Source organism: Phacochoerus africanus, chromosome 2 (genome assembly GCF_016906955.1).
Source record: "Phacochoerus africanus isolate WHEZ1 chromosome 2, ROS_Pafr_v1, whole genome shotgun sequence".
NCBI classification, from domain to species: domain Eukaryota; kingdom Metazoa; phylum Chordata; class Mammalia; order Artiodactyla; family Suidae; genus Phacochoerus; species Phacochoerus africanus.
This window is the reverse complement of record NC_062545.1, coordinates 271,671,848-271,686,707: the sequence shown is the minus strand read 5'-3', so window position 1 is coordinate 271,686,707 and position 14,860 is coordinate 271,671,848. Positions and strand designations below refer to the sequence as shown.

The 14,860-nt window shown below is 57.7% G+C and overlaps 1 protein-coding gene across 1 annotated transcript in view; it reads left to right on the top strand.

Annotated features, from left to right (window-relative positions):
• The first annotated feature begins 333 nt into the window (after positions 1–333).
• NIBAN2 (niban apoptosis regulator 2) overlaps positions 334–14,860 on the top strand; it is a 57,165-nt gene continuing 42,638 nt past the window's right edge. The window contains exon 1 of the mRNA XM_047768458.1: positions 334–600. Within this exon, the coding sequence (XP_047624414.1) occupies positions 546–600 (55 nt within the window). The 5' untranslated portion in view covers positions 334–545. The remainder of the gene's footprint in view (positions 601–14,860) is intronic.

Below are 14,860 nucleotides of genomic sequence, written 5' to 3'. Positions count from 1 at the left end.
GTCCTCTCCATTCTCCTCGGCCCGATCTCTTCCCGTGCGGGTGGAGGAGAGAGTGACACTCAGGCTGGACACCCCCAGGCGCCCCCGTTCTTTCAAATGCCCCCACCAGCCCCATCTCTTTCTGGGTTTCAGTTAGGGTTCAGCGTGTCTCGCTCTGCGTCACTCCTCGGGCTGCCTTTCTCCGACCTTCCCTTTGTCTCTGTCTTGCAGGCGGTCCCGGCATCCCCGGCCCCCTGCCCCGCCCGCTCGCCCGCCACCAAGGAGGGGGCGGGGCTCGGATCGGGGGGCGGGGCCTGGTGGGGCGGGGCGGGGCGCAGCGGGGCTGTTGAGCCGCTGGCTGGGGCGCGAGGCGGAGGCGGCCCGGGAACCGACGCTGCGGGAACGGACCTGCAGGAACCGGAGCGCGCGAGGAGTGGAGGCCGCAGTCACGGGCGGCGGGAGCGGCGGGAGCTGGGCGGGCCGGCTCCATGGCGCCAGCGGCGTCCGTCTGAGCAGCGCGGGTAGCGGCAGGCGGTGGCCGGATCCGGCCGCGGTTCTTCTTCACCATGGGGGACGTGCTGTCCACGCACCTGGACGACGCCCGGCGCCAGCACATCGCAGGTGAGTCCCGCGCCGCGCCGCGCACTTGGTGGGTCCGGCGGGGCGTCCTCGGCCACGCCCCCATCCCGACCAGCCGGCTGGGGTCTCCTGGGAGTCTGGCTCCGGGCAGGGGCGGGAGTGACTGTTGTCCAAGCCTGTTTCTTCTACGTCTGAGCGCCCTTCCCCCTCCTGGGAGGCTCGCACACCTTCCCCACCCTTGGAGCTCATCAGATCCTCCAGTGCACTACCCGAATCAAGCGATGGAAAGGGTCGCAGCCCCCTTCACCTTGGGTATCCCTGCCCGGAAGCGGTCCAGGCCCACTTGGCCAGCGTGTCCTGACCTTCCCTAGCAGCCCCGGTCCTCCGCAGGCCCCGGCCCCAGCCCCGGTACACGTGGCCAAGGCTTCCAGGGACTTGGCTCATCAAGGCCTGAGACTGAGCCTGGGGAGTGGGCCTGGGCGGGGTGGGTGGGACCCCCTGTCCTCTGGCTCCAGCCCAGTAGGGTGCTGCTTCTGCTGGCAGCTAGTTCAGGGGCTGGTCGAGGCCAGAGCCCAGCCTCCTCAGCCCTCTCCTTCAGCCACTCCTGCTCCCAGCCGGGCACAGAGGCCCCTCCTGAGAAGGGCAGCTGCCCCCTCCCCACTCCCAGGGACTGCAGCAGGGTCCTGGGTTCGTTCTCTCCCAACGCCCTGGGAAACGGAGAGAGAGGGTTTCACTCAGTTCTGGGTGAGCCCGCCTGGGTGGCACCTCAGCATGTTACCCAGCCATGGTAGCTTGATATGGTCTCTTGATATCCAGCCCCTCAGCTTCCTCCTCTTCAAACTGGGGTGAATCCCTTCCCTCCTGGTTAAAAGACTTAATTAAGTGAGCTAATAATTCACAGAGCTTGCTTAGCACAGGTCCTCCTTATTAAGAGACTTAGGTGAGCTAATTCGCAGGCCCTGGTGCACTGGTCCATGCAGGAATGGGGCCTGGCAGCCTCCGGAAAGAGGAGGCTTTCGTCTTTGCTAAATTTGCACTTCCTGGTCCGGTGGACTCAGAGCCCTGTGTCCACCTACTTATCATGATGTGTCCTGCAGTCCCGCAGAGTTTCAGCAGCTGTCTTCTGCCCACTCATACCCCTTGAGAACAGGAACCAGAGGTCCCTAAACACTGGGTTCCCACACTGGCTAGGCACGAAGGAGGTGCTGGGGAAGGTTTATCCTGGGACCGTGGTCCTGGGCCCACGGTCTGAGAGCCCCCTTTGTGCCAGGCCTGGGGCTGGGCCCAGGCCCAGGCGTGAGGGTGATGGAGAAATGAGTCAGACCCTCTCCGGCATCAGACCAGCAGGGGGTTAAGTCCTGGAACACTGGCTTGTAGGATCAGCCTGGACTCTGGGAGGAGGAAGGCCGGGGCGGAGTCTTCCTGTCCCCTCCCTGTCGGTGGCAGCCTCCTGGGGCTCTGTAACAGTCCATCCATTCACGACCTCCTGTCGGGGCCCCTCACTCCTCCTGGGTGGGGTGCGCGGCGCCTTCTTCAGTGGGGTTTTTCCTGCCCCCACACCCAGCTCTGGCTCTCCCCCTCTTCCCGCCTCCTGGGCTGAGAGCTGCCATTTTACAGGGGAGGAGACTGAGGCCACAAAAGGTGAAGTGTCCTCTCCTGGACAGGGTTGGGTTTGTTTTGTGGATGCCAGGCTGGGTGGGAGAGGGCGGTGCTCGCTCAGGGCCTGCTGGCCTTTTTCTTCTCAACACTTCAGGGCTATTAATAACCCTCTTCAAATGCCTCAAATTCCTGGTCCAGGCTCACCTGAGGGGGCTCCTGGAGTACGGGGTGGGGTGACACGGGAGGAAGCCATCAGGCCTCCAGCCCTCCGGAGGAAATTGGAGGGGTGTGAGGGCATGCCTTTGCCACCTCCAGTGATCCAGGCGCCCTCCTCACCCCACCCACGGAACAGCCCGAGCCACCAAGCAGCTGAACTTTCAGGCAGGACAGTTAAAATTCCAGAGTCCTCCCGACCCAGAGCTGCCCCAGCAGAGAAGTCAGCCCTTAGACCATCCCTGCCTGGGCTCTGAGCTGTTAGGGTTCAATGCTTGGCCTGGGTGGCTCTTGGAGCTTTGCTCCCGCCCCCAGCAGGTGAGCAGGTGAGTGCCAGGCTGCAAGTCCTGGCAGGGGTCAGGCGCGCTCCTGCCCATGGCGCTGTTTTGCTGTCACGGCGCCTTTCATCCTGGGATTTCAAAGCCCCTGGCAAGCAGAGACTTGTGCTCACACCAGCGGCCCCGTGGGGCTGGTGGCGGGATGATTCTCTCCTGTGCCAAGGAAGAGGCCTGGCCTGGGAGCCAGGGGGCCTGCATGACCTCGGGCAGCCACTTACTCTTTCGGGGTCTCAGTTTCCCTAGCTGTCACCCAAGGCATGCGCTCCCTGATGCCCGACGTTCTTTCAGCTTCTGAGGGCCTAACAGTCCCCAATTTTCCCTAGTTATTGTCTCAGATTTGTGCCAGTTTAGGGTCCCATCCTTGACACCACAGCATGTCAGCAGGCACGACCTGGGGCCAGCATCTGAATCTCCGTTTTCTTACCTGTAAAATGGGAGTGAGATAACGCGAGCTAAGGCACTTGGCCCAGTGCTGGGGCATAGTCGGTATGTCACAAACAGTTGTCATTATTGTAGAGACTGTCCTTACTCGCTGTCATTGAGAGTGGCCGGGCATTTGGAGATGGAAGGGAGCAGTTGTAACTGCGGTTTCGGTCCTGTTTCTCCGAGGCTTGTCCAGTCCCTGGGCTCAGGGTGGATGCTGGTTTCCCCGGATGCGAGAACCCACCTGGGTTTTTCGAACCCTCGATTACCTTCTGTGCTGGCGTTTGTGTGAGACGGATGTGGGCTCTCTGGAGTGGGTCCAGAGGGCCCTGATGGGGGACCCCTATGGGGGTGGGGAATCAGGCCAACTCACATCTTCTACCTGGCACAGAGGCCAGGACAAGGACAAGAGGAGAAGTGTCTGGTAGCCCATGTCAGTGCACATGGTTTGAGCCACATAAACCCAGATGGAGCAAGTGAGGGCGTGAGATCACTGTTGCTCAGGGTGTGCAAGTCAGGGGCTGGGTGCTGTGCCCTTGGCAGGAAATGTGACCCTGCCTGGGGGCAGAGGCGGGCGTGGTGGGATTCTGCCTCAAGGACAGCCTTGAAGAACTCAGTGGTTGCTCCAGAAAGTGTGTTGACCAGGATGAAATTGTGGGGGCCCGAGGAACTCCCCCCTCAACACACATACACAGAGTGCCCTAAGTTTTATGACCTGGGAGGGCTGGTGCCAAAGTTTGCCGGGGCCTGGGCTCTTCCCTTCTGCCAGCCTCCCCTTTCCCTTTGCTAATTCTTTTTTTTAAAACAGCAGCTTTATTGAAACATCATTCACCTGCCAACTAGTTCAACCCACTTCAAGTGTCCCCTTGGATGGCTTTTTGTGTATTTGCAGAGTTGTGCAACCATGCCCACAATCAATTTTAGAACATCTCGCCACCCATAAAGGAAACTCTCTACCCACCCAGGAGCAGTCACCCCCCGCTTCTCCCGATCCTTCCCTACTCTAGGCAACCGCTGCTCATGTTGTTGATTGCAAAAGAAAGGCACACACCAGCAGTTTGGGAGTGTAAAATAAGAAATGAAAGCTCGTCCATCTTCCCTCCCTTCAATCCCACTCCCCAGAAGAAATCACTCCAGATTGGTGTGTCACTCTTTCCAAACGTACATTTCTTCCTCCCTTCCTTCCTTCCTCTCTCTCTCTCTCTTTCTTTCTTGTCTCTTTTTGTCTTTTTAGGGCCACACCCATGACATATGGAGGTTCCCAGGCTAGGGGTCCGATCGGAGCTGTAGCCGCCAGCCTACACCAGAGCCACAACCACACCAGATCCGAGCAGCCTCTGCGACCTACACCACAGCTCATGGCAACACCAGATCCTTAATCCACGGAGTGGGGCCGGGGATCAAATCCGCATCCTCACGGATGCTAGTCGGGTTCGTTAACCACTGCGCCACCGCGGGAACTCCTCCAAACGGACATTTCTGTGTACATACACATTTAGCTCTGTTTATAAAAAGGGGTCGCATGGTGGGTTCCTGTGGTTTGACTTTTTTTCACTCAGTGAATCGTGAATATCTTTCCATGTTAGCACATGAGTTGGCCTCCTTCTTCTGTTGGTGGGCTTCTTTCTGTGTCGGGTGCAGCTTATTTACCCAGATCTCTGATCACTGCTGTTGGGCTGTCCCCAGTGTTTTGTGCATAATCCTTGCACCTCTCCCAGCACCAGCTTCCAGTATCCCAGAGGCCTCAAGATGGAACTCCTGGGACCTTTTTTTTCCCCTGTTTTTTGGCCACCTCGAAGCACGTGGAATCCCTGGGCCAGGGATCAGATCCAGATCTGAGGTGCAGTGGGATCCTTAACCCACTGTGCCAGGCCGGGATCCAGCCTCTGTCCCAGCGCTCCCAAGATGCCGCCAATCCCGTTGTGCCACAGCAGAAGCTCCCCGGGTCATGTTTTGATGCATTGACACAGAGCCTCTGAGTGTCATTTGACACTCTCTGCTGACAGTATATGGGACTTCAGTACTGCGTATTATCACCCTTTCTGACAATCAGATATGAGAAAAGGGGTAGTTTTAGAGATTATCGAAGAAAATAATTCATGCCTTTCTCCAAATTGATTTTAAAAACCTGCCTTTCCTCTTTGGGGCACTGGTCGTGGGTCTCAGGAGCTTAAGCATGGAGGTGTCCACGTTTGACACCCCCCCTCATCCCCCCGCAACCCGAGTCTGGGATGTCCTAGATGCTGCCCTGAGCTTCTCAGGGAGACCAGGCTGGCCGGAAGCAGTGCCCCGCCCCCCCCCCCCTTCTGCTGCTCCCTTAGCTGAGGTCTGGATCAGCCCCTGGGAGGTGGGGTGTGAAGTGTCTGGGGACTCTGCCCTGCTCTCGCGTCATCTTACATAACTGCTTTTGCTGGCTTTTTTTTTTTTTTTTTGCCGTCGTTGCCCCTGCCCTCTCCTCCATCCAGCTCCAGTCTGTTCCTTTCCCGCTGCTGGGGCCTGACGCCTCCCACCTCCCCCTCCATCCTTCCCACACACGCTGCCAAAGAGACCTTTCTAAACCCAAACTGGGCCACAGGCCTCCCTCCCTGCCGCCTAAGGAATGACGTTTTAGAGACAAAACTGGGAATCACTCACCACCATCCCGCCACAACTTTATTCTTCAGCGGTATTTCCCTTCCGCGTTTATTGTTAGAGATTTGCTGAGGCCATGACTCAATGTGTGCCTTGCTTTCTGGCATAAACGATTTCTAATAAACGTCTCTCCCTGGTCATTGAAACCTCCCTGGAAGCCTTCCCGAAGGCTCCGTCTTGTTCTACTCCGTGCCATCCACGCCGACGTTTGCCTAGCCTTTCCGGGAACGCAGGACGTGGCCCTGTGCCTCCACTGTGACCAGACAGGTGGTTTTCGGGGGCAAACTGAGTCACTGTGTTTGCTTCCTTTCCTGCTCGGGTCAGCTTCCCTGCGGAAGACAGACTCATCCCCTTGGCCTGCCCGCCCCCTATCCCCCCTTCCAGCCCAGCTGCTCCCCCCAACCTGGGCATTTCAAGGGAGGCCCCTTCCTGGGAGTCTCCAGCACCTCTGAGCAGCCTTCCTTGGGAGAGGGCTCAAAGGGGCCGTGCGCGCGCGCGCGCGCGCCAGCTGGGGATGGCTGGGGACACGGACTGATGACCACGGGGCGTGACCCCATGTCCTGCGGCTTCCCCAGCCTGCAGGGAGTCCTGGGATTTGTCCCCTGCCTGAGGATGGTGGTTGATGCAGTAGGGAGGGGCCGCTTTAACCTGTAGCGTGGCCCTTGTTTAACTGATCATTTGCTCTGTGCCCGGCCCTCCTTTGTCTCTTGGAATCCACACCTTCCACCTCTCCTCCCTCCCCAGCGGTTTACCGGCCTTGGGGGGCGGGGATGGGGGAATGGGGGGGGGGTGCAGAGCGAGTCCGTGGCAGGTGGAAAAGGCCCCCAAGAGATGCAGTGCGGGGGGTGGGGTGGGGGGCGCAGGGGGCTGGGGAGGAGGAAGAGCGGAGTGGGAACGGAGTGGCCGAGTGTCAGAGGCCCCGCGGGTGGCACGCATCCCTCCCACCCGTCGCCCGTCTGTCTTTGGCCAGTCCTGCCCTCCCGCCGGCGCCCCCTCCTCCTCCGCGGGCAGAGCTCGTGACTCACTGCAGCCGGGTCTCCTCGCAGCATCCTCCTGCGGCCTCAGAAATTCCTGAGCTGCTTTGCCTTCCCCTGCCCCGCCCCCACCCACTTCCCCGCCTGAGGAGGAAGGGTTCTCGGTGGACGGTCAGAGTTTGAAGGAAAGATGAAAGCAGATGCCTGCGTTTAAAACCCTCAAGGGTGGGGAGATGCCCTTCTCCTGGTAGAATCTTAGGGCCTGAGTCACGGACCCTGCAGTCTTCTGATCTCACAGCTTTTAAAACTGGTAGAACAGGAAGTGCCCATCTCTCCAGGGCACTTGGTGCCACCTCCTGGCAACCATCTCGGTTTGGAGATGAGCTGCCTGTGGCCCATAGAAGTGAAGGGACCTGTCCTGGGAGTCTGAGCTTTGCTACTCGATGAACCAGTGTTTCGGGGAAGGTGGGCCACCCTCTCTGAGCCTCAGTGTCTTTCTTCTGTAAAAGCGGATGACAGTGCTGGCTTGTCAGGGTATAAAATCGGGAGGGACCGTCCCCCTGCCGTGGCTTGGGCTGCTGCTGTGGTGCAGTTTCGGTCCCTGGCCCAGTCACTTTTATATGCCCTGGATGTGGCCAAACCCCCCCCCAAAAAAACAAAAAAAAAACCAAGAAAGAGTGTCAGCACCACTCAGCGCAGGGCTGGTGAGTAATGAGAATACCGTGTGTGGTGGGTGTTCCGCTTGACGTTTCGTGGAGGGAGATGGGCCACGTCTGTCTGTCCCACAGCCTTGGGCACACCCAGCCCCCTGCCGCATGCTCTGGGAAGTTGGCGTGCCCCAGGTTGAGGAGTCCCAGCCTGTGGCCTTGGACACCTGTGGCTGTCAGCAGGTCAGGAGGGTAGTGAGATGGGCTGTGGTCACACAGCCGCGCCAGTCCACAGCATTGCCCACTCTGTGCCCGGTGTTGGGCAGGGCCAAGAGAATAAAGGGCAAAAGACAGATGGGTGCACACCCCCCTTTGCCTGGCCATGTGTCCAGAATTATTTGCTTGATCGGCATCTCAAGCCCGGTCCTGTTTTTTTGTTTTTGTTTTTTTTTCTCTTTTCTTTTTGGGGCTGAACTCGTGGCATATGGAGGTTCCCAGGCTAGGGGTCAAATCGGAGCTACAGCTGCCGGCCTAGACCACAGCCACAGCAACATGGGATCCGAGCCACGTCTGAGACCTACACCACAGCTCACAGCAACACTGGATCCTTAACCCACCGAGTGAGGCCAGGGATCCAACCCACACCCTCATGGATCCTGGTCAGGTTAACTGCTGAGCCACGAAGGGAACTTCCAAGGCTGGTCCTGTTGACTGTTTGCTGTGTGACTCTGGACCAATGGCTATGCCTCTCTGTGTACCTTTTTGTCCCATCTGTGACCTCAAGACCAGTATCTACTTATGGCAATTCTCTGCTTCTGAAAACTTTTCTTGTGGGCTTAGGTGCCTTCAAAAGGCAGGGCTGGGTGGGTTTGGAGGTTAGAAATTGAGGGAGAGGGTCCGCATCTGTATGCTTGTGAGACCCTGCAGAGGTGTGATAAGCTCTGGCCCCAACATACTTGGTCATTTTTTCCTGGAATTTTTTTTAAAATTATAGTTGATTTGCCAGTTGTGCTGATTTCTGCTGTACAACAGAGTGGCCCAGTCATACGTACATATATATATATATATATATACATTCCTTTTTTGTTTTGTTTTTTTGTTTTTTGTCTTTTGAGGGCCATACCTGTGGCATATGGAGGTTCCCAGGCTAGGGGGCCAATCAGAGCTACAGCTGCCGGCCTACGCCAGAGCCGCAACAATGCCAGATCCAAGCCGTGTCTGCGACCTACGCCACAGCTCATGGCAACGCCAGATCCTTAACCCACTGAGCAAGGCCAGGGATCGAACCCACCACCTCATGGTTCCTAGTCGGATTCGTTTCCGCTGTGCCACAGTGGGAACTCCTACATTCCTTTTCTTATATTATCTTCCATCAGCATCTGTCCCGAGAGATTGCGTATAATTCCCTGTGCTGTACAGTAGGACTTTGTTGTTTATCACTTGGTTATCACTCTTTTTTGGCCTCCCTGTGGCATATGGAATTCCTGGGCCAGGGATCAGATCCAAGCCACAGTTTCGACCGACATCCCAGCTGCAGCAACGTGGGCTCCTTTAACCCACCATGCCAGGCCTGGGATCAAATTTGCATCCTGGCGCTGCAGAGATGCAGCTGACCGCGTTGCACCACAGCGGGAACTCCCCCCTTGGTCATTCTGTTATTCATTCAACCAAGAGTTACGGAGCACCTCCTGTGTGCCAGGCACTGTGCTAGGTACCCGGGACACACTGATAGACAAACTCTTACCAGGCCCCTGCCCATGGGGTACTGCCTGGCTGGCTGTCCCTGTGAAGGGTGACAAGTGTTCTTAGGGTGTGTGCAGGGGCAGCGTGGGGGGCAGAATTTCTGCAGGAAAGCTTAGTGGGTGAGGGAGCCACAGGAGCTTGTCTGAAAGAAGAGGGGACTTTATCTGGTGGTGAGAGGGGCCCGAACCAGTGTGGATGGGGCACAGGCAGGGGACGTGTGTGTGTGTGTATACACGTGGACATACATATAGGAGTGATGGAGCAACCAGGCCTTGGTGATGGGTGAGGTTGGGAAGACATGGTGCCTATTCTTGGCCCTAAGGGATTGATGGACCCTGTAGGTTGTTTGATTGAGGTAGCCCGTGGCCCTGCAGCCCCTGCTCCCATGCTTCTGATGACAGGCGACTCACTCCCTTACCCTGGCAGCTCTGAGTAGGAGAACCTTTCCATCCCAGGGCAGAGTGGGAACAGGGCTGGGCCTGGATTCTGGGGACCTGGTTTTGAGATCTTATCACAACTGCCCTGTCACGTGGCAGGTGCCTTCCCTTCTCTGGGCCTCAGGTGCCTCCTCTGTAGAGTGGGCCTAAGGTAGCCCAGATGCGCGGGGTGGCTGTGAGGGATCAGGGAGACGATAAGGGAAGGGCTCTTTGCGTTTAAGGAAGCACTGACTGCAGTTACCACTGGCCATTGCTGTCGTGTATGGTCTGTGATAGGACATCGGCCAAGGGAGTCCCTCCTCTCGGGATCAGAAGGGCAGGGCGTGGGCCAGGGCACGGGGTACAAGGTCCACGGGCAGGCCAGGGGTTCCCGTGGGTAACTGGGCATCCCGGAGCAGCAGAGGAAGAATGATTGTGGTCTGCAAGTTGTGAACCCCACTTTCCCACCCACCCTTCTGTGGCCAAGCCAGCTGCAGCTGCTGTCCCTCCTCCCCATGCCCCACACTGCAGAGCTGTTTGTGTCCAGCCAAGTTTGTTAAGCCAGAATCTTCTAGAAGAGGCATCCCTTGGGCAGGAAGCTACTCACCTTCTTGTGCATTCACTGCCTCTAATCCTCCCCGCCTGCCAGGAGACCTGTACGGGTGCAGGCTGGGAAGTGAGGGTCTCTGGGCTGGTGCCAGGGGAACCTTTAGCAAGTCTTCTCTGGCCCCGTTTTGCCTATCTGTGCAATGGGGCACCGGCACAGTCTCTCGTGTCCTCCTGGCCGTGACGTCTTGGGAGCCTATGGGCCTTGGGCTCTGTCGAAGGCACAGAGCAGGTGCCCAGCAGTGTATGTGTTGCATGATGCCATCTCGCTGTGGAAGGAAGATCCCAGTCTGCCGGCCGTCTTGTGCTGGGCCTGGGTGCTGAGGATGTCGTGGCGACACGAGCGAGTCCCAATCTCCTGTGCCCTCCAAGAAGCTTCCATCAAGGTGGACGCAATACAGTTCGTGTTACAGAGACAGTGCATCTCTATGTTTTCCAAAGCGCACGTTGGTTATAAACTTGGTCAGCCCAACCCAAGAAGCAGCGAGTCTGGCCTCAAATGGGAGGCACTCGGCTTCTGCCACAGAGGGCCCCACGGCCTCGGACACGTTTACAGTTTTACTGAAAATCCCCTGCAGTAAAATGGGGAGCTGGAAGGTGATCCCTGCCTATGTGTGTGTGAAGCTTCTGGGTGGCAATAGTTCTGGACCAGGGAAGCTACTCGGTAAGCGGCTATTCCATTTGATTTTTTTTTTTCTTCTTTTTACGGCCGCACCTGCAGCATATGGAAGTTCCTGGGCCAGGGGGTCAAACTGGAACTGCAGCTGCCGGCCTTTGCCACAGCCACGCCAGATCCAAGCCGTGTCTGCGACCTACACCACAGCTCATGGCAACGCTGGATCCTTTAACCCACTGAGCAAGGCCAGGGATCAAACCCGCAACCTCAGGGATACTAGTTGGGTTCATTACTGCTGGGCCACAGTGGGAACTCCTGTCTTGGGTAACCCTCTGAGCCACAACAGGAACCCTGCTGTTCCATGTTAGCAGAGTTCTGGGGGGAGCTATGTCCTCCCCACCCCCCGCCCCCCTGAGCCCACCAGCGATTTCAGGGGTGGTGGGATGTCTGGGGGGGAGTGGGATGAGAGTTGCCTGTCTCTTTCAGTTTTTCTTTGTATTGTTTGTTTGTTTGTTGGAAGGGTTCCCTGGAGGGGGTGAGAGGGGGACAAAAGAGAACCAGGCTGAAGCACTGGGGAGCCCGGGCCCTGCTGGGCTGCAGAGCCTCGGATGGCATGGAAGGTTTGCTCGCGGTTTGCATGTGGTCTGGCCTGCGCCGGCCACCGCTCCCCTTGGCCTGAGTTTGGAGCTTGCTGATGGGCCAAGGCTGCTTTTTCTTTCTCTGGCCCAGACCCTTCTTCGTTCCTCGCCAGGAAGGAACTTTCTGTAGTCATCTAACCAGCCCCCTCCTGCATTTCATTGCCGAGTAAACCGAGACCCAGGGAGAGGTGAGGCTATCCCCAGGGCCCCGACGACGGAGGGGCAAAGCCCTTTCCATTCCAGAACGCCCCAGACAGCAGAGACGAGGCAGGAAGGAGCGATTGGCCCCGGGTGGGGCTGCAAAGGCTATAATTTGGAAAACCGAGTAAACAAACAAGCCCTCCGTGGGAGAAGCGGCCTATGCTGGCCTCACAGATGGGTCTGTGTCTGAGGAGACAGCCTGGCCTGTCCACACGCAGACAGCGAGGTGTTGTGGAGGATTAAAAAAAGCCGAGCTATATTCCCCTCCACCTCCCCATATTTAAGTGCCAGGAAAGGAGCGGGGGAGGCCCGATTCTCCAGGATAATCACTGCCCAGCCTGGCGGCCGAGGGCAGCCGTCAGGCTCTGCTCAGCCCAGGCACGGTTTACTGTGCGGCTTTGGGCAAGAGGCTTCCCGTCTCTGGGCGGGGGTGGGAGTTCCTGTCACGACTCAGCAGAGACAAATCTGACTAGTAACCACGGGGATGCGGATTCGATCCCTGGCCTCACCCCGTGGGTTAAGGATCTGGTGTGGCAGTGAGTTGTGGTGTAGGTCGCAGATGCAGCTCGGATCTGGCATTGCTGTGGCCAGTGGCTACAGCTCCCGTTCGACCCCTAACCTGGGAACTTCCATGTGCCCCAGGTGCAGCCCTAAAAATAAAATAAAAAATTGGGGGTGATCCCGTCTCGAGGAGGGTGGCCTGGGGTGGGGAGGGGCTGTAATTTGAGCCGATTGGCTGAACACAGCGGGCCCTTTCTCTCACCCTGACCTGAGTCTTTGGGGCCAGAGGCGTGGCCCGCTCTTGGGGCAGAAGGGTTACTTTCTCAGGCCTGCCTGCCCCAGGGAGACAGACCTCCACTCTGAGTCAGGCCGCAGCGGGCCACCCGGCTCAGCTTTCCTGTTTTCCTGTTGAGATTGGGACAGAATCTGAGAGGAGCTGCTTCTGGGGCAGGCTGGGGGCTGGGCTGTTGTCTGGCCTGGAGCCCCCGGGGATGGGGCCCAGCAGATTCCTGGGCGATTAGGGGCCCCTCCGCTCCCCTCCCCTCTTCCCGAGTCCCCTGTGTGGCTTCTGAGAGTGCAGCTCTGTAGGCGGAGGCTGGTCCAGCCTCCACCCTGGGCTGCAGTTTCCCTGTGGTTCAATGAAGGGGTTGGAGGAAAGCCTCTGGAAGGTTGGAGGGCCCTCTGGGTCAAGTTCTAGACCCTGAAGGGTCCTGCAGGACCCATGGACTAAGCCTGCAGCCAGGAAGCGCTTCCCTGGGCCCACTTGCGTGGCCGCCTCCAGGGACCTCCCGTGGTCGTGGTCCCAGGCTCTCATCTGTGATATGAGCCCCAGGAAGCTAACTGTATGGCCTTGAGGGACAGAGATGCTCCACCAGCTGCTAGCCAGGTGCCCTGGGACAGTTGCTGTGGACAGTTACCAGTTGTAAAATGGGAATGATAATACCACTCCCCTTAATCATATGTTTGATATGATTATAATGCGAAGGTTAAACTGCATTTGGTGTGTTTATCCATTATATTTATGCATATTTCAGGGAGTTTCTCTTGTGGCTCAGCAGTAATGAACCTGACTAGTATCCATGAAGACACGGGTTTGATCCCTGGCCCCGCTCAGTGGGTTAAGGATCTGGCGTTGCCATGAGCTGTAATGTAGGTGGCAGACGCGCCTGGGATCTGGCATGCCTATGGCATAGGCTGACAGCTGCAGCTCCTATTCAGCCCCTAGCCTGGGAACTTCCCTATGCTGCAGGTGTGGCCCTAAAGGAAGCAAAAAAAAAAAAAAAAAAAACGTTTCACACCAGGTGGGCCCAGAGTAAACGCTCAGTCATCAATGGCTTAATTAGCATTTGTTAGTTTAACTTGTTTTGATTCCTTGAGTGAATGAGTTAATGTTCTTGTAAGGTCTCCATCTCACTGCGTAGGGACCCAAAGCTGTTTGGGGGAGGGGTCTGGTGGGTGCAGAGCGTGCGCTGGGGGGTCTAGAGGGGTGGGGCACATGCGGGCAGGTCAGGGCCCTGACCGGTTCTGACTTACCCCTGCCCATCGGGAAAGAATTTGAGCTGCCTCCCCGCCCCCTGATCCCGGTCCGAGACCACAGGCACGGAGTGCGTGCAGGAGCGCGTGCAGCCGCGCACACAGCTTCCTTCCTCCAGGCGTGTATTCCTCTCAGTCTGACTCACTGGCTTTGAATCTTTTGCTCATGTCCTTGAGCCCTGAGGGTCAGGCCGGGAGAGGCAGGGCTGAGGAACTTGCTCTCGGTCGGGCTGACCCTCCCCTGATTCCTGATCTCTGTGTCCTGGGCGCCGGGCCTCCAGGACCAAGCCCTGGTGTGACAGGTGTGGGCGGGACACCTGAGTCCCAGAGGCCCTGCTGACTCACTGTGTGTCAGGCACAAGAGGGCCCACTATGTGTTTGGCACTCAAACCGGGCTCGCCTAGGCTCTGCCCATGTAGAGCTCAAGGCTCAGAGAGCCGCATCGAACAAAAGGTTACCAACCAGTCATTAATTAATTAATTATCAGAGGGCGCGTCATGATGAAATGACCACACACACTCCTAGAGAGCTAGCTCGCGTGGGCCCCTTGCCCGGCGGGGGAGGAGCTCTGTCCGCGGGATCTCTCAGCAGTGCCTGTTGTTTGCCCTCCTGGTGGCCAAGGAATGTGCCTGGGGTCCTCTGAGCAGCCCAGGTCCCTTCCCCTCTTGGTGTCTCAGACCCTGCTGGGACCTGTCCTGGAGGGATGCTCACAGAGGCCGGCCCCACCCCGGTCCTGGGCTCTCATCTGAAACCCAGGATTGTATAGCTGCAGTGCCAGCCTGGTAACCCTGAATTTCTTAGTGCGTCCCTAGGCAGAGATATGGGGTGCCAAGGCCACTGTGACGAAAGCATTGGGTCTTTTGAAAGCATTGGGTGGGGAAGGGCTGCCTGGGGGTGGGGGGTGGTCCTCGCCATCTCCCACCACCAGTAGGAGCAACGGCAGAAAGGTGGCTGAAGCCCCCGATGAAACCCACCTGGCCCGTCCACACTAGGAATTTACCTGAACCCATTGTAGCTGGGTTAAGACAGGGAAAAAAAAAAAAAAAGCAAAACAGTGTCTATTAGTAGGTCATGTTCAGTGGTGTAATCTGTAGGCATTGAAAGTGAATGCCAGGAGTTCCCGTTGTGGCTCAGCAGGTTACGAACCTGACTCGTATCTATGAAGATGTGGGTTCTGTCCCTGGCCTCGCCCAGTGGGTTAAGGGTCCAGTGTGGCTGTGGCT